Genomic DNA, 19430 nt, shown 5'->3' with positions numbered 1-19430 from the left:
CCAATGGGAGCTGCTGGAAGCGGTGCAGGCCAAGGGATGTACTGGCCACTGCTTACAGTAGCTCCCATTGGCCTGGAGCAGCAAATCACGGCCACTGGGAGCCACAATCGGCCGAACCTGCGGACACAGCAGGTAAACAAACTGGCGCGGCCCGCCAGGGGTTTTCCCTGCACAAGTGGCAGAACAAGTTTGGGAACCACTGACCTAGAGCATATCTTTTTAGAAAAACATCCAGTTCACCACAAGCCTTAGTAATTTGTTCCAATGGTTAACTACCCTCACTGTTAAAATTTGCAACTTATTTCTAGCCTGAATTTGTCTAGCTTCAACTTCTAGCCTTTGCATTTTGTTTGATTGATTGAAGAGCCCTCTATTATAAAATTTCTGTTCCCCATGTAGATATTTATAGACTGTGATCAAATCAGCCCTTAACCGTCTCTTTGGTAAAATAAACAGATTGAGAATTTCACTATGGATATGTCTGCACTGCAGCATGGAGTGAGCTTCTCAGTACGGGTAGGTTTCAGAGTAGCAGCCGTGTTAATCTGTATTCGCAAAAAGAAAAGGAGTACTAGTGGCACCTTAGAGACTAACCAATTTATTTGAGCATAAGCTTTCGTGAGCTACAGCTCACTTCATCGGATGCATTCAGTGGAAAATAGAGTGGTGAGATTTATATACACAGAGAACATGAAACAATGGGTGTTACCATACACACTGTAAGGCGAGTGATCAGGTAAGGTGAGCTATTACCAGCAGGGGGGCGGGGGGGGATGACGACGGGACGACCTTTTGTAGTGATAATTAAGGTGGGCCATTTCCAGCAGTTGACAAGAACGTCTGAGGAACAGCGGGGGGGGGGGGATAAACATGGGGAAATAGTTTTACTTTGTGTAATGACCCATCCACTCCCAGTCTTTATTCAAGCCTAAGTTAATTGTATCCAGTTTGCAAATTAATTCCAATTCAGCAGTCTCTCGTTGGAGTCTGTTTTTGAAGTTTTTTTGTTGAAGAATTGCCACTTTTAGGTCTGTAATCGAGTGACCAAAGAGATTGACGTGTTCTCCGACTGGTTTTTGAATGTTATAATTCTTGACGTCTAATTTGTGTCCATTTATTCTTTTACGTACAGACTGCCCAGTTTGGCCAATGTACACGGCAGAGGGGCATTGCTGGCACATGATGGCATATATCACATTGGTAGATGTGCAGGTGAATGAGCCTCTGATAGTGTGTCTGATGTGATTAGGCCCTATGATAGTGTCTCCTGAATAGATGTGTGGACACAGTTGGCAACGGGCTTTGTTGCAAGGATAGGTTCCTGGGTTAGTGGTTCTGTTGTGTGGTGTGTGGTTGCTGGTGAGTATTTGCTTCAGGTTGGGGGGCTGTCTGTAAGCAAGGACTGGCCTGTCTCCCAACATCTGTGAGAGTGATGGGTCGTCCTTTAGGATAGGTTGTAGATCCTTGATGATGCGTTGAAGAGGTTTTAGTTGGGGGCTGAAGGTGATGGCTAGTGGCGTTCTGTTATTTTCTTTGTTGGGCCTGACCTGTAGTAGGTAACTTCTGGGTACTCTTCTAGTTCTGTCAATCTGTTTCTTCACTTCAGCAGGTGGGTATTGTAGTTGTAAGAATGCTTGATAGAGATCTTGTAGGTGTTTGTCTCTGTCTGAGGTGTTGGAGCAAATGCGGTTGTATCATACAGCTTGGCTGTAGACAATGGATCGTGTGGTGTGGTCTGGATGAAAGTTGGAGGCATGTAGGTAGGCATAGCGATCAGTAGGTTTCCGGTATAGGGTGGGGTTTATGTGACCATCGCTTATTAGCACTGTAGTGTCCAGGAAGTGGATCTCTTGTGTGGACTGGTCCAGGCTGAGGTTGATGGTGGGATGGAAATTGTTGAAATCATGGTGGAATTCCTCAAGGGTGTCTTTTCCATGGGTCCAGATGATGAAGATGTCATCAATGTAGCGCAAGTAGAGTAGGGGCATTAGGGGACGAGAGCTGAGGAAGCGTTGTTCTAAGTCAGCCATAAAAATGTTGGCATACTGTGGGGCCATGCGGGTACCCATAGCAGTGCCGCTGATTTGAAGGTATACATTGTCCCCAAATGTGAAATAGTTACGGGTGAGGACAAAGTCACAAAGTTCAGCCACCAGGTTTGCCGTCACATTATCGGGGATACTGTTCCTGATGACTTGCAGTCCATCTTTGTGTGGAATGTTGGTGTAGAGAGCTTCTACATCCATAGTGGCTAGGATGGTGTTTTCAGGAAGATCACCAATGGATTGTAGTTTCCTCAGGAATTCAGTGGTGTCTCGAAGATAGCTGGGAGTGCTGGTAGCATAGGGCCTGAGAAGGGAGTCTACATAGCCAGACAATCCTGCTGTCAGGGTGCCAATGCCTGAGATGATGGGGCCTCCAGGATTTCCAGGTTTATGGATCTTGGGTAGCAGATAGAATACCCCTGGTCGGAGTTCCAGGGGTGTGTCTGTGCAAATTTGTTCTTGTGCTTTTTCAGGGAGTTTCTTGAGCAAATGCTGTGGTTTCTTTTGGTAACCCCCAGTGGGATCAGAGGGTAATGGCTTGTAGAAAGTGGTGTCGGAGAGCTGCCTAGCAGCCTCTTGCTCATATTCTGACCTATTCGTGGTGACGACAGCACCTCCTTTGTCAGCCTTTTTGATTATGATGTCAGAGTTGTTTCTGAGGCTGTGGATGGCATTGTGTTCTGCACGGCTGAGGTTATGGGGCAAGTGATGCTGCTTTTCCACAACCTCAGCCCGTGCACGTCGGCGGAAGCACTCTATGTAGAAGTCCAGTCTGTTGTTTCGACCTTCAGGAGGAGTCCACTCAGAATCCTCCTTTTTGTAGTCTTGGTAGGAAGGTCTCTGTGGGTTAGTCTGTTGTTCAGAGGTGTGTTGGAAATATTCCTTGAGTTGGAGACGTCGAAAATAGGATTCTAGCTCACCACAGAACTGTCTCAATGAGGGGCAGAAGGAGAGGCCCCGAGATAGGACAGATTCTTCTGCTGGGCTAAGAGTATAGTTGGATAGATTAACAATATTGCTGGGTGGGTTAAGGGAACCACTGTTGTGGCCCCTTGTGGCATGTAGTAGTTTAGATAGTTTAGTGTCCTTTTTCTTTTGTAGAGAAGCAAAGTGTGTGTTGTAAATGGCTTGTCTAGTTTTTGTAAAGTCCAGCCACGAGGAAGTTTGTGTGGAAGGTTAAATAAATAAATTGGTTAGTCTCTAAGGTGCCACAAGTCCTCCTTTTCTTTTTGCGAATACAGCCTAACACGGCTGCTACTCTGAAACCGGTGGAAGGTTGGTTTTTTATGAGAGTACCCAGTTTTGAGAGCTCATTCTTAATCTTTCCCTGTTTGCTGTAGAGGAAGTTGATCAGGTGGTTCCACAGTTTCTTTAAGAGTGTGTGGTACAAGCTGTCAGCATAGTCTGTGTGGTATGTAGATTGTAATGGATTTTTTACCTTCAGTCCTTTTGGTATGATGTCCATCTGTTTGCATTTGGAAAGGAAGATGATGATGTCTGTTTGTATCTGTATGAGTTTTTTCATGAAGTTGATAGATTTCCACTCCATACGGCTAAATTCAGTGCCTTGCATAATGACAGGTTTCAGAGTAGCAGTCATGTTAGTCTGTATCCGCAAAAAGAAAAGGAGGACTTGTGGCACCTTAGAGACTAAAAAATTTATTTGAACATAAGCTTTCGTGAGCTACAGCTCACTTCATCGGATGCGTGCAATAATAGCAATATTGATTCTTTTGTGCTAACAGGAGTAAAAAAAAGCAAGGAAATGTTTATTTTTGTCTGATATAAACAAGTGTTATGATGAATACTATAAATTCAGGGAGCAGAAAGATGCCACTTTTTAAATGGTTACTTTTCTAATCATTAGCACTCTTTCAGAATTAAAGACTACATGTCTTCTCAGGGATCACTGAAATATGAAACTTGGATTTAAATGTAGCTGCTTTATACTGGTCCATGCAGTCTAAGTAGTGCAACATAGTGCTTTTAAAGAAAACAAATACGTTCTTCTTGCCCTAACCAATTACCAGTAGTGAGTGGATAGACAGGTGTTAATTTTCACTGACACATGTTTTTACAGATGTTTGTTGCTTTAAGAATGAGTTTCTTATCTAGAGAGCAATCTTTTTCACAAGTCATTCTACCTCGATTTAATAGCGCTCATGAGATCCTCAGAGTAGACTGCTTATTCCCAAATGAGTAGCCTCTATTTATATGTGTCTATCAGCAGCAGAATTTATGAAAGATACACAAGTTATGTGAACTTTAAATGTTTTCACAGTTGTTAAACTAGTCCAGCTATTTCAACAACAGTCACTGCTTAGAACAGTTTTGAACTCACTAGCTGCTCAGCTGAAGTTTGAAAACCCTGTATGTAAACCAAGCAAATCCCAGATTGCTTGTCAACTGCAAAAAACACATTCTCGTCTTGACATTTCCTACTGAGGAAACCACTTAGAAGATATTTTCTGTTTGAATTATTCAAACCATCCTCTTCCATGCCCACTGTCCACCCGTTGCCATGGTTTTGCAACGAGCACAGAAGAAAAAAAAAAAGTAAGCCTTACTGGCAAAAAACACAGTATGGTACCGGCAGACTCAGAGAGAAGAAATTTCTACAAAACTATGCCACCACCATGAAGGAGGCAAGAAGATCCTACCTGTCCACTCCCACAGAGGCAGCAAGGTCATGACTTGTGGAACTTTTCTAGCAGCAGTAAAAGGGCTCAAGACCCTCATGGGTCTGTGTGCTAAAATGCCTAATTTAACCAGGTTTTCCCACATGTAGGCAGCTCTTATAATACACTGTGCATTTCAGAATACCTTCGGACATGCTTGGAGATGCATCTTGGATTGTGCTTGGGTATCTTAAAAGGAATCTTTGAAAATTGAGCTGAATACTACTGTTAAATAAAAAACAGAGGTTAAAAAATTGCTAATTTTTGCAGTAAGCTTTTCCTTACGGTAGTAACTGTTATTTTTTTCAGTAATTCTGGCTTATAGAAGTTACCAGTAGATGCAATTTTTCAGTTGAATAATAGTTTAAGCAAGTTAACATATATATTATTTTTAATTAACTTGTGCTGATGCATGTATTTCACTTCTAATACAAGTGTCAGATTTATGTCATTTGTTTATCATGTTTAAGTTTAAAATATTGACTCACCAACACACAGGACAAATTAAACATTAAACATTATCAAGGTAGGACAAGAACTTTAGGATGGCAGTATCAAAAAGTGGGATAATTGATCACTGTTTCATAGGAGAGGAGGAAAGAAAAGCATTGGGTAGACAAGCAGGACAATCCTATGAAAGTAAGAAACTGTCATTCCACTGAGACGTATTTACAATGTATTTATTTAAAAATTGGCACTTGGATTAAATGTGCCTTCCTTTTGATATAGATCTGTTATACCTAAACCTCTACAAATTCCAAGGTTTTACTAAGGTTTACAGAAATAACTGTATATTGTGTTTCAAGCTATTATAGAGTTGTAAACCAAAAATCATTAGTGTTGATAATTGCAAAAACCTGTGTTGTTCTAGCTCTGCAGTCTTGTCAGTTGTCAGCAGTGAGTACAATAGTTCTGAGAGAGACAGAAATCAGTACTAGAGCTGGCAGAAATTTTTTTGAATTTCATGCATTTTAACAGAGACAGTTTTTCACAAAAAAATTATTTACTTCAAGTATGCCCATTATTCTGACCAGCTCTTTCACTAAGCCTTAGAAATATTCTTGTCTCCATTATTCCGTCAGACCGTAAGACCTTCAAGGGCCTTAACCTCATTTATACTAAGACCCCTTAAAATGGGTAATTGTATGTACACCACTCTAAGTCCCCTTTATATTGCCAGAGTGGAATAAAGAGCCTTAGTGTAAATGGAAATTAAGGCCTAGATTCACCTTACTGATAAGGTGGTTTAAACTATAACTGAATTTTTTCACATTTCCTAACATTCCTGTTGTGTTTAAGGGTTTGATTTATATGTTTCACTGAGACATTTTATGTAAATTCCAAGAGAAATATGGGATCTGTGAGAGAAACATGGACTCTACAAATAAGTTTGTTTCTGTGTTCAGTCTTGTCTAACTGAACTCCTTTTTGTTTGCATACAGATAGAAAGATGGGCCTTAATTGCCCACTCTTCCTAGTTAATATTATCCTTTACCATGGGGTGAAAGCAGTCCTGACTGTAGTAATATCTATTACAAAAACAGAATTATAAAAATTATAGACTAGATAGTTAAAAGGTTAAATCCTGCAGTGCTAACTATAAGGGAGTTTTGTCTGAGTAAAGATTGAATAAAATCTAAGTATGTACTTAGGGATTTGGTCCAGTATTTGTAATGATATATATAGATGTAGATATCCTTCTGGGAAAACTCTGAGAGGTAAAAGGTATCCTGTTCTTCACCTCCTATGCTAAAAAATGTGCAAGTCTCACACTATGTTAAGTGCATGTATAATAATTCTCACATATGGCAATAGTATACATGTGTAGTATCCCTCTAGGGAATATCAGCTTCCTGGTCAAACAGGCCCTTTAAACAGCTTTTGTGCATGTGAAAACAATTAAATGTTTAACTAAGGAGATCCTCAGATACATTGGACTGATATTATTTGTCTTAAGAAAGCTACACCAAGCCGTGAAAGATTTGAATCTGGGTGGCCGTTGAAGACACAGCAGTTTGACTGTAAAGTTGTTACAGTTTGTCACTGTTAATAAAAAGTGTTTTAAAATGTATCATGTGTCAGCTATTAAGGATTTTGGAAGAATTCATTGTTAGAAACAACCTCCGAGGGGTAAAGCTTAACTAGTTACACAGGGGAAGTTCCTTTCTCTCAAATTTCCATTTTAATTGGTGTTTAACTTAGACTTCCTAGACTTCCTAGGCTGAGTGGAAGCATTCCGTACTGTCACATAAGAGACTCTGGCTTGAACTTGCCCGCAGTCCGTCAGGTATTGGGAGTGCTATAGAATGAAGGAGCCCATCTCAAAATGGGTGGAAAGTGAGTCTGGTATCACTCAGTTAAGACTCATTGCAGCCAGTTGATTGGAGTTCCATCAAATAGTCCTATCTACAGGTCAATGTCCAATGAGAGTTGGATCAGTAACATATATGTGGGATCATCAGAACTGTGTGAGAGAGAGCCAAGGATAAAGGTTTGATAGAAGACATGGTGGTTAGCACTTATAATTTTACCCTATTTGATTAGTCCTCAGAATCTTTGTATATTAGTTTTTCTTCTATATCCAGAATTTGCCTTCCAACATAACCCTAAAATATCTTTGTCAAATAAAACATGAGCACTAGGAGTTTCCTGCCATTTTCATAACTGCAAGCACATGATGTAAGAAATCTACCAGGAAAGATCCAAATACTATTACTAGTGCTGTTTCATAACCAGTTACAGCTGCTGCTCCACTGAGTAAGAACGCAGTTGGCTATCATGTTCTGTGCCTCTCCTGCTTGCAAGGATGTGACTTGAGTTTCTAGAAAGAGTTTTAGTAGGGAAGAAATTATTGTAAAGCATTTTAGAGGACTGAATCTCAGATCTAGAATTCCAGCTGAAAAAATTTGTCAATATTTAAATCGAATGCATGAACACTAAATGTTTTTACCTGTGAATGTTACTGGGATTTTCTTGGCAGCTTTTTCTTTCCAAAAATGAATTATGTAGATAGAGGTACTGTAAAACTTTCTAACAACGACAAAGAAAAACATACAGTAATTGCTAGTATATCCTTGCCAAGAGATTAATTGCGTAAGAAATATATTTTATTCAGCTTCCAGCACTGCCTTGCTTTCACTAGTAGAAAACACATGTCAGCTTTCACCAGTGATGTTTATGTCTTTGCACAAACCTGCCTTCTTTCAGCAGAAAAATGCTCTAACTAGAAATGACTGCATGTTACGGGGAGGGAGTGAAATGTTAGGTAGAACTGAGTAATACTCAGAACAATATGCTGGTGAAACTGTAAGAAATGTAAGTGACTGTGTCACTGTGTTTTCACAGGGCCAAGCACAATGAAGGTCCCGATCCTGATCTGTACCACTGTTCATTAAATAGGAATCTGAACTCACCTTTATTTTTAGATGCTCTATCTGCCCATGCATCTGAGGCAACATGTTTAAGGTGCCTATCAAGGTGTAATGTGCAACAGTCAACAGCTAAGTAGAATAATAAAGAAGCCACCTGTCAAGGTAATATGTAAAATTCACTGAAGTTAGGAGCCTGAGTATTCATTGGTACCATAGGACCCCCCCCCCCCAATACATTAATGATGACAAAACAGCAACATTATTCCTTCTTGTTATTGGTATCCCTCTGTTGTAGTTTTTTTTCCCTGGACACTAAAACATAACTGCCTTGTGATTTTAAATGGGTTTCTAAACTAGAACAGAATATATTACCCCAGATATCACTTTCCCTGAAATTGCATAGTGACATACAAGCCTGGACAATTCTTTTCCCTTTCCAAAGTGAATGCAACCCTTGCATTTCTGAAATATTGTTATGAAATAGGGCCAATATGTTCCCATTTTCTAAATTAGACACAAGTAACTGTTTTGTGCTCCTTTGGAAAGTATGAGAGAATATTATTCATCTGTTTGCTTTAATGGATTCCTGCCAAGTAAAAACATATAAATTTTATTTTATATAAAGTTGGAACAAGAATATAGATAAATTGTATGATGTGGTTAATAATGTAAAGATAAATTATGCAGGATTAATCTGTATATATGGGTATACTGTGCCATACATAATAATAAAAGTAGCCCATCTGATTGCCCATACAAATAATTATACAGTTAAATGGAGCAGATTTCTCTTTTCCATTCTGTCATTTCTTACTATTTATTATGAACTCAGTTCCTCTAAAGCAAAATATCCCTTGTCTCGAGTCACATGTTCTTAAGTGTGTAACTTTTGGGAAATAAAATTAACTAATTCTTAGTTACCCTCTATTCCCACTTCTCCAAGGAAAAAGTAAAGAATGCTTCAACTGGGACAACTCAAAGTTCAAGACCTTTGAAGGCTCAAATCCTGTGGTCCTCATGCAGCCAAACCTCCCATCAGTTTTACCGTGAGTTTTGACTGCACTAGGAGGTTTGCTGATGTGAGGACTACAGGATCTGAGCCCTTAAAGCTCTTGAACTGTCTGTTGTCTCTCTTGAAATGTTCTGCATTTTTCCCTGAGAGAAGTGGAGTCATAGAAAGTGAATTAGAACATTCAGTCATCTGTGCTTGGCAGAATAGGTTGTATTTTCCCATCAAGGCTCAGCTGCTTGATGTAAGTAACTCATATTAATGCCTGGGTCTGTCTAGTTTAGTGGTGCAGTAAGACAAAAATAATTCTTTAATTGTTTTTCTCTGTCGATAAACAGTGCCTCCAGTTTGCAGATTTACAAGTGGGGTAAAAAAGCAAATAGGCTATATTTATGGTTAAAGTCGTTCCATCTATCCGCTTGGCATATCTCGGGGATAAATTCTGTTTCTTTGCTTTTGCCCTCAAAACAGTTAAAAATAAAGCATTTTACTTTGCACATGTATTGTAGCTGTCTGTGTGTTTTTTGCACTTTCATTGTTGAATTTCACTGGCCATCATGTTACCCATTCACCTACCTTTGTTACGTGGTTCTGAGGTTCATCTCAGTCTCCTCTAATATAGCCTACATAATTTAGTGCTAGCTGCTCATTTGGCCACCTCAGTATTGGCAGCCCAGCTGTCTAATTTAACTGACCAATTATATATCCAAGCATTTACACCTTATTCATCACACTAGCATCTGAGCTCAACACAATAATAGACCTAGATTCTTCCTTACTTCATCCAAGATCTTTGGGGTATTTTCTTCCATGTCTTCTCCTTCTCTTCTTTTTCTACTTTTTATCTTCAGGTACTGTCAGTAGCTTAAGTACATAAGTTTCCAACTTTCATTAGTGATATGACAAAAATAACTGACCCTGCTTATACTGGTTTCTATGTTTTTGCTTTTAATGCATTGGAATTCAGTAGTCCACACCAAAAAAAAAAAAAAAAAATCCTGAATCCTCTAACTCCAGTTTCTCTATTGGTTTTGTAAATACATCTAAAGTTAACTCACATTAACATCTTGATCTTAAAACAACAACTATTGCTAAAGCAAATCCCTAGATCTAGTTCCTTGCATTAACTGTTGCTGAAATTAATAACCATATGAAAAACAGTGTTTTATCGGATGTGCTTTAGTTGGAGTTTGGCCATTTCTGATAATATAGAAAAGGACTGGAATAGAAAGGAAGTATTTTAAAAAAACTGACTTTAAAATACAAATCTGGATCTGCAGTGGCATTCATATTTCTAAAATGGAGTTGGCAGACTTGTTGGATAAAGTTAAGAGAGAGCTAATCTAAATTCAGACTACATCATTGAATAGAAAACAATAAATGGGGTACTTAATATTGAGAACAGTTTGTCACTGAAACATGTTACAAAGTTGGATATTTCAGCCCATTTCTACTTAACTTATTTTCTGCTATCAGCATATTAATAGGGTTTGTCTGAGGATACTAATAAAGGAGCAGTTGTTTCATGTCACAAGGTACACTAAAGGCCATTTAAACGTTCACAGTGGCATCACACTGCAGCAAAAAGGCAGTGAGGCAGTTTTGGTTCAACAGAGCAATAGTGCAGTATGCTGAGCTGACAAAGAGCTTTCCAGTTATTTGTACCATTGGACTAACTTCTGTCACAGTGCACCAATACAAACTCATTGATTTCAGTAAGAGGAGAATTTGGTCTTATATCTTTTTCCATTCACCCCCTTTGATTTTTATTTTATTTTTTTTTGTTACTTTTTAAACCATATCAAGTCTCCATCTCAAATAAAAAATGACCCTTATGAAAAGCCCTTATTTATGGACTGCCTTTCTATGAGTGCCTGCTGCACTCAGTCCTTCTACTTCTTTTGTATGTTACTTACACAGGGTTCACCTGGAAAAGGGCCAGAAAGTTATGAGGACTGAATGGAACTGGAGTCATTCGCAACTGAAAAACCTTTTTAAGAAACAGCACCATGAATTCACATCACAAAGCACCTTTGCATTTTGACATCATAGTGATGTAGCTGAGCTATAATAGTGTTTAAACCCAGTGATGGATGGCTTTATAGTCTGAAACCATTTTGCCTGTTTGAATGTGCCTTTTTATTCTTCATAAGATCCTTATGTAAGGAACTATAGCTTATAAGTGCCATTGGGCTTTGTTATCCTTCCTGTTTACATTTTTAATTTGTCCAACTCAGATGGAGTGAAACAGGATATCCGAAATGGGAGAAATTAGAGCAGGACAAAACTACAAAACATATTAACACTGGGAAAGCATTAGGAGCGTCCCTGTGTGAGAAGCAAAGAGAGAAACTGAGAGTATGAAATATTCTGGATTGGTCATTTTCTGATTTGGGGGCTTTATTTTGTGTGTGTCTGTGTGTTATTACATGGTAAGGCCTCAACTGGAGCATTGTATCTAGTTCTGGGCACCATATTACAAGAAAGATATGAACTAATCAGCGATAGTCACAAGGAGGATGGTGAAAATTTGTTCTCCTTAACCTCTGAGGGTAGGACAAAAAGCAATGGGCTTAAATTGCAGCCAGGGAGGTTTAGGTTGGACATTAGGAAAAACTTAAGCACTGGAACAAATTTCCGAGGGGGATTTTGGAATCTCTGACATTGGAGGTTTTTAAGAACAGGTTAGACAAACACCTGCCAGGAATGGTCTAGTTATTACTTAGCCCTGCCTAAAGTGCAGGGGACTGGATTAGATGACCTATTGAGGTCCCTTCCAGTCCTACACTTCTATGATTATACAATTACAGCAAAGGCAGCTAGTGCCCAAGATTGATATAAATGTTGCCAATGGAGAGAATTCTTTTTTTTGATCCAAAAATCAAAAGAAAGATAATGGGAAAAGAACATCCCAAGAAATTATAGTAATTTATTTGCCAATGGTTCTCAGCCTTTTACATGCCGTGACCTTTCCTCAGGCCCATCTAGCTGGAATGTAGTCAGGACTACCCTCGTATCTACCAATATGGAGAAGGGGGAAATGTTTGCGACCCCTCTGACATGTTTTCACAACTGCATGCTTGCATGCTTTGTATGATGATCTTGTGTGGCAGTAGAGTAGGCATGGAACATGTTGCATTTGCAACGTGAAGACAAATTTCTCCTCTCTACTCAGCACTAGAGATCTCTGCTGCATGTTCTGCATTTGCGTTGCTTACTGGACTTCTGTCACCATCAGTAGGAATTCCATAAATGTAATAAGTGCAGAATATTCAAATAAAACCCATACTAAGTTGAGAAATCTACAGTGCAGCTCCAAGTAGTGACTTTTACTCTTGGTCTTTTAAAATGAATGTGCATTTTTGTTTAAATCAGAAAGGTGCGGGTCATTTTTCAGAGATACCAAATGAGACATAAGGAATAATATGCAAGCAGCTATCTTTAGCAAGCTTTGTTCAATCAAATGTTACTGACACCTGAGTATAGTGTAAATTCAATACAGGGTGATCTTATATGTAGCTAAAAGTAATGACACATGGGAAACTCCAGCAGAATCCAAATGCAGTGGGAAAGTTCCAAGATAAACATCCATGCTTTTGCAAAAATATTAGAAGAAGCAAATGAAAAAGAAATGGAAAGTAATTTTTTAAAAAATCACCTTAAAGCAGTGGTTCCCAAACTGGGGTTCGTGAAATGTTACAGGGGGTTCTCGGGGGAAAAAATCCCTAATGGCGGAGAGAGCTGTCCCTGGGGACCCCGGGCAGCATGGGGCCAGCAGCCTGGAGCCCCTGGACTTCCAAGAGCTAAGGAGATCAAAGCAAGCATATCTATCACACTGAGGAGATTTAAACTTCAAGACTCCTTATAAGAAATGTAAAGGGAGGTGGATATTTACTGCTGTTTTTAAAATTAAATAGGCAGTTGGGTATAGTTCTTAAAATTATTATGAAGAACATGTTTAAGCTTTGTTGCAATATGTGTTGTTTGCCTGGACTGCTCAAGACCTGAATGCTTGTGTAGGAGGAACTCCTTTGAGTTGGCTTCTTAAATACCTTCATGCTGTTTCACATCTGATATTCCTTGACGAAACATAGGAGCCTTGTCTTATAACAGGCTTATTCAAAACGATACAAGCTACGAAAGTGAGATCTTGGAAGATTGTTACCATTTTCGTAATGTAATAAAAAATACTGTAATGATAAATAATAATTAATAATAAATAGTGTGTAATAATGTCATGACATGTCATGAAAACAAATTTTATATTTCCAAGATCACTGCTTTTATAATTTATACTCAGGTAAAGGAGAAAATCCCTGGAAATATTCATTTTTAGAAGGGGGTTTGCAAGACTTGACATTTTAGTGAAAGAGGTTCACAGGTTGTTAAAGTTTGGGAACCACTACCTTAAAGCAATGCAGGATCATCTGTCTGTAGTTAAAGTTCAAGCCTTCCCTTTTACTCTGCTGCTCTTAACTGACATGGGAACAACATATAAGTTGCCATTGACATATGGAGCACTGGAAGTAAGAGATGCAAAATCAACTATTTTTATGTATATATATGTGCAGCACCTAACACAATCAGACTCTGATCCTGATTGGGTCTTCTGAGTGCTACTGAAATATTAATAGTTTAAACTAATAAATGAGAAATAGAGGTGGAAAGTACTTACTGTAAACTGACCTTTGTGACTTCTAAATGCCAAATAAGCTTAAAGGCTTTAATTCAGCAATGCACTTAAGCACATGCTTAGGTCCCATTGACTTTGACTTCAGTGGGACTTAAGCTTGTGTATAAAGTTAAGATGTGCTCAAGTGCTTTGCTGAATCATGTCTTAAAGATCTCATCCATCTCCCATTGAAGCCAATGGGATCCGTTCTGTTGCTTTTCACAGGAATCGGAGATCAGGGCTCAGAAACATATAAACATTTAAATAGCGAAGCAGTGATTAGATTACCAAAAAGGGGTTGAAATACGTAGTACGTAAAATGAATTGGTGTTCTCAGTCCAGTTCCTAGTGAACAGATATCTGTGTCTTAAAGCCAACCATCACAATTTCTCGGTCCTTCTCAATCAGGGGAGGGACTGGGGATGGGAAATGTGCATTGCACAGCTAGTGTGGTCTTTGTTCCATGGCTAAATAAATAGCTTCAGTTCCAAGGAACATTGACACTGCACCTTTCCCCAAAGATGAGCTCCCTCCAGTCACATTTGAATAAGCTATAACTTTCCATACTCATAATGTAACATGGAATTTTTGTTTAAGTGAAAGAAGTTGGCTGGAACATAAAGATCCATAAAGCATAATAAAGTATTACCAGGATCTAATCAAGAGTCCAGTTTTGAACTGTTAATGGTAGTTGATACAATAGATATGCATGTCATAGTCCATTACCTCCTAGGGCTTCTCTTGTACTATCTCAGTTCACGCCTCCCCCCTTAGGCTGGGGGGCTCTCAAAATGAAGTCCAGGTGGTTTTATAATCCTCTTTTTTTTTTCCCAGGGTTGCGTCTGTCAGACTTCAATACTCCTGTTTCTTCCAGTTGATTTACTCCACTGCCCTGTTACTGAAGCTCATTTCCAAAATACCCCAAAATAGTGCATGTACCATTTGAGCTACTAATCCTGTTTTGTGTAAATGAATTCTCCTCTGGTCGCCAACATCCAGAGGGAGGGCCTTTTGGATCCAGTCTGTTCCCTTTATCTGTAACCTTTATATACCTAAGGTTAACTCTTTTTCTTAAAATTCTGTACCTCGGGGCATTGCCAACAGATAGCAATGTGTGTCCATACTCCCTACTCATTCACATTCCTTTCAGCATTCAGCCACTTACATTAGGTTAAATTTTCTTTAGTGCAAGTGTGAATTTGAGAGTGAGGTGGGGCAGCCTTGTTAATAAAACTTTTCTTTGGCTATGAATTGAAGTATTTTATAGATCCATCAGATTTCTTTCTAGTTGTATGTCTCATTCCAATGCTTGATCACCTTCAAAAGGACTTGCTAACTTATCTAGTCGCTAGGTAAACTCCAGTATAAACTAGAAATATGTATGATTTGATGGAGAATTGACTGGGAAAATCATCTCTAGAGTCTAAAATAGATGTTTGTTTCTTTCAGTCCAGGTTCTAAATTATATTCTTTCTTTAGTTATTCAAAAGTTAGCAGTGGGTCACATTTTCAAAACTACGTAAGTGCCCTAGGACCCTAAGGGCTAGATTTTCAAAGGTATTCAAGTGCTGAAAGATGCAGACATCTAGTGGGATTTTCAAAAGTGTTTAGCTCCCACAGAAAACAAAGGGAGTTAGGTGCTTTTGAAAATCCCAGTAGGTGCCTCTCTGCACCTTCAGGTGTCTGGATTTATTAATGTAACGATAAGAGGTGAAACGCCACCTGAGCCTTTCTCACCACGCTTCTATATTTTTACTGTGAGACAGAGCATGTCAGTTGTGATTTTATTTCTAATAGAAAAAGAAGAACAAGGCATGAAAAATGTCATTAATTGTAGCTTATATAACTCTTCACATGCCAGGCATGCTTAAGCAACACAACTGTTCGATCCCTTTGCATCCATCGCTCCATGAAGCTGAATCTGTAGGCCCAGTAATTTTAAATAAGGGAGAGCATCTCCTCAATCCCCTCCCTTCCTTCACAGTTACTCATTACTTAATTTGATTTGTGGCTTCTGGTGTCTCCATGTGAATGTAGAAAGCCTGCTGTGTTCATCCACAGGCACTGCTGTCGGGATAGTTACCAGAAAGTGCTGAAAAATATATGGGGTGGCCTGAAAGATGCCTGAGGCCACCTCCATTTTAGTCCCATTAACTCCCCCAGGTCACTGGGCAAGACCTTGGGCAATCTAGGTAATAAGTTGTGCATATAAGTGGAAGGCATCAAGGAGTCAAGCTGTAATTTTTATTTCCAAGCACTTGCATCCAGTGTCTGTGAGGGAGAGGAGGAAAGTATCTTTGTTAAATGGCAGGCTGATTTAAAAAAGCATCTGATTTCTTCCTATCTATGTCATAACCTGATGATGAATAGAATGTTTATAAAAACCTGCACCCAGAGGAGGATGGATTTTGCATGGTCTATGTATATATAGGGCTATATCAATGCCCTCTTTCCCCATTTGTAACCCATGGATAACTTGGATTGTACTTCCTGCCTGCCCCAGGATTCAAATGCCAGCATGAACAATAAGGGTGGTAGCCAGGTGTCTTGCTCATATATTCAGTTAGGCATGATCTGTGTGTTGAGGTCTCTGTATAAATGTTTTATCCATCTTTGCAAGCTTTCCCTCCAATATCAGATTTTCTCAAAATGTGAAATCAAAAGGGCCACACAGTGCACATAAGTGCTTTTTCCACATCAAGTGACCCACACAACCCTCTCCATGATTCCTTCCAAAAAGGAATTGCATTACATGCCTACTATTAGCTGTTGATTCTCTGTTCAACCTAGGCAGCGTCTGGTCCCTTTGTCTGAGGTTTGGTAACTTCCTTTCCTAGTCTTGTTTCAAGAATATTGGCAAATATTTTCACATCTGTATTTATGTATTAAATGCCTAAATACAAAGTAATTAATGAAGCAAATGTGTCTGTGGTGCTCCCATTCTAGCTCTTGCTCTGTTTTATGAACAATTTTATAGCATTTGCTAAATGTGGAAGGAGCTCCTCCCCATTTATAAGTATTAACTATGAGTAATGAGAGGACTATGATATTTTATACACCCTTCTGTTTCTTTCTCTGTCCAACATTGCTTTTACTGCTGCATTTAGGTTCAAATGATTAAAGTAGAAGATTTGGAAAACGCTTTCCCGACATCACAGTTTAAGTAGTAGAAATAGCATATCTGTTATTTAAAATAAATGTAAATCCATTTTTTCAACCAATCCAAGTTTACTTTTCTGATTGTGGAGGGATATCATTCCTGAATACAGTCTTTCCCTAATGTACAATTCATACACTTAATACAACATTAGTCTGGGTTTTGTCTGACCTGTAATATTGTGTTACCTGCATTCACAAAGATTAAAGATTGAAGAATAAATGGGTATGTTCCGTGTATTTGACTCTGTGGTGCTTTTTTGGGATATTGAAAACCACCAACAGAATCTTTTACCATTTTATTCAGCCAGGGTATGAAGTCTGTGCAATGCCCTCTGCACCACTTAAATACCATTTAATCCTTTAACACAGTCTAAAGTGGTGTGGCAGGCCATATGCAGGCTCTCTGCACTGCCAGACAAACATAGTAGAACCCTCAAAGGTACCTATAATAATATAAATCTGAACTCCCTCTCGTGACTTTTTGCTACTGATTCCATTTAAAATATATTGTGTTTTAGCCTTTTGTGTGTATGATTGTTTTTAGTGACGAGTATGAGGAGGATGGTTTTTGCCAGCCATACAGAGGGATTGCTTGTGCAAGATTTATTGGGAATCGAACAATTTATATGGAGTCTCTACATATGCAGGGTGAAATAGAAAATCAGATTACAGGTAGGTAAAGCATGTTGCCCCTAGGTCTCAAAAATACACACCTTTTTCCAGAGAACTGCTATAGCCTCTTACCACTAACATTATTTTTTCCTTATATCTTCTTTTGCTACCTTCCCACTTGCTGTGAGTTTTGCCAAAGCAAAGCCTAATCAGGACTGGTATATAACATGTTTTCAGTGGAATGGGTCATATCAAACATGCACACCTTTTTAATATGCTGTGTGTTTCTGCTGATAGGCTTCCTCAAAAAAGAGTGTGTGTGTGTGTGTGTGTGTGTGTGCGCGTGTGTGTAAACCAAAGAACAAGAGTAGGTATGGCTCACATCTGGTCTATCTTGTGCTGTGATCCCAGCATATTTTAAAAGCTAAGCAAAGCCAAGCTGGGTCATTACTTGGTTGAGAGACTGTTAAGGAAAACCCCAGGTACTGAAGAAGGTTGTGTAAGTAATTCAACAGGTGGCATTCTTGCCTCTGACTTAGTAAGGAACCGATGCCCCAGCACTATGATAGGGGGCACTGTGCTGAGGGAAGTGCCCTGTGTGCTACGAGACATAAAACAAAGATCTTGATCTCTTGTAAAGGCTTCATGGTACTTTCCCACAATTTTAGGTGTGTTGCCCGTGGCCAGATTCCAGCCAAGCTAATGACTTTTCAGTGGTCTAAAACCCTCCTGTGGTTTCAACTGGATACTGTGCTTGACTTCTTGCCATAAAGTGTTATGCGGCATTGCCATGCACTGTTAAAACATTGCAACACAGCGGTGATGGAAATGTTCCTTAAATATACAGCAGCTCATACGCTTGATCAGTTTGTTTATAAAGTGATTTGGGATCCTTTGGGTTGAAGGATGCAATATGTAAATGTACAATACTTTTGTTATTATGCATTCTGTAGAACCTGCTGTTCTTACCTATCAGGTAAAAGTAATCCAAGCAACAAAATATTTAGGCGACTTTATGAACTATCTGGGAAAAAAGCAAAATAAAAATAAAATTTAATTTGTAGTTTTGAGACAGGTTAAAATCAATGCAATGTTGACACCAAATGCAATTTCTTTTTCACTGAAATGAATGTCATACCAACTTTTAAAATAATTGTTATCCTGTATTTCTCAAATGTGCATTTGTCCCTGCTGGAATCTTAGAGTTCTGTAATAATAGTTATTACTGTAATTCTTGAGAAAAAGAGTTTGTTCTTCTTACTTTCGTTATTTACCATTGTCAAATGTGTACAAAGTAGGGATTATGCTGTTGAGTCTAAAATCCTGTCATGTTAAATAAAATCGTTTTGTGTGTCTTACAGCTGCCTTCACTATGATTGGCACTTCCAGTCACTTATCTGATAAATGCTCCCAGTTTGCCATTCCTTCTTTGTGCCACTACGCTTTCCCATACTGTGACGAGACCTCACCAGCCCCAAAGCCCCGAGATCTGTGCCGTGATGAATGTGAAATTCTGGAAAATGTCCTTTGTCAGACAGAGTATATTTTTGCAAGGTCCAATCCTATGATTCTGATGAGATTAAAGCTGCCGAACTGTGAAGACCTTCCTCAGCCAGATAGCCCGGAAGCTGTAAATTGTATCCGGATTGGAATCCCCATGGCAGATCCTATAAATAAAAGTAAGTGAAAGTTGTTGACTTAGTGCCCTGTGCAAGAATTATCAGGTCAGCATGTAAAGGTTTTATCTAATCACTCTCTGCCCCGAAATGGGTTAGTCATGAACTCTGAAAACTCACGATCATTATAGTCTTGCATCAGGTTGGTGGAAGACTGAGCTGGTTATTCCAGAACCCACGGAAACTCACAATAACTTTTTCAATATTT

The 19430-nt window shown here is 39.0% G+C and overlaps 1 protein-coding gene across 2 annotated transcripts in view; it reads left to right on the top strand.

Moving 5' to 3' along the window:
- Positions 1-19430, top strand: part of ROR1 (receptor tyrosine kinase like orphan receptor 1) — a 268064-nt gene that overhangs the window by 201993 nt on the left and 46641 nt on the right. For both annotated transcript variants that reach the window (XM_043520888.1, XM_037907262.2), the window contains exons 5-6: positions 17479-17606; positions 18908-19225. In XM_043520888.1, coding sequence (XP_043376823.1) covers positions 17479-17606; positions 18908-19225 — 446 coding nt within the window. The remainder of the gene's footprint in view (positions 1-17478; positions 17607-18907; positions 19226-19430) is intronic.

Source organism: Chelonia mydas, chromosome 8, assembly GCF_015237465.2.
Source record: "Chelonia mydas isolate rCheMyd1 chromosome 8, rCheMyd1.pri.v2, whole genome shotgun sequence".
In the NCBI taxonomy this organism is placed as follows: Eukaryota; Metazoa; Chordata; order Testudines; family Cheloniidae; genus Chelonia; species Chelonia mydas.
The sequence above is the reverse complement of the archived record's forward strand: the minus strand, read 5'-3'. Positions and strand labels throughout refer to the sequence as shown.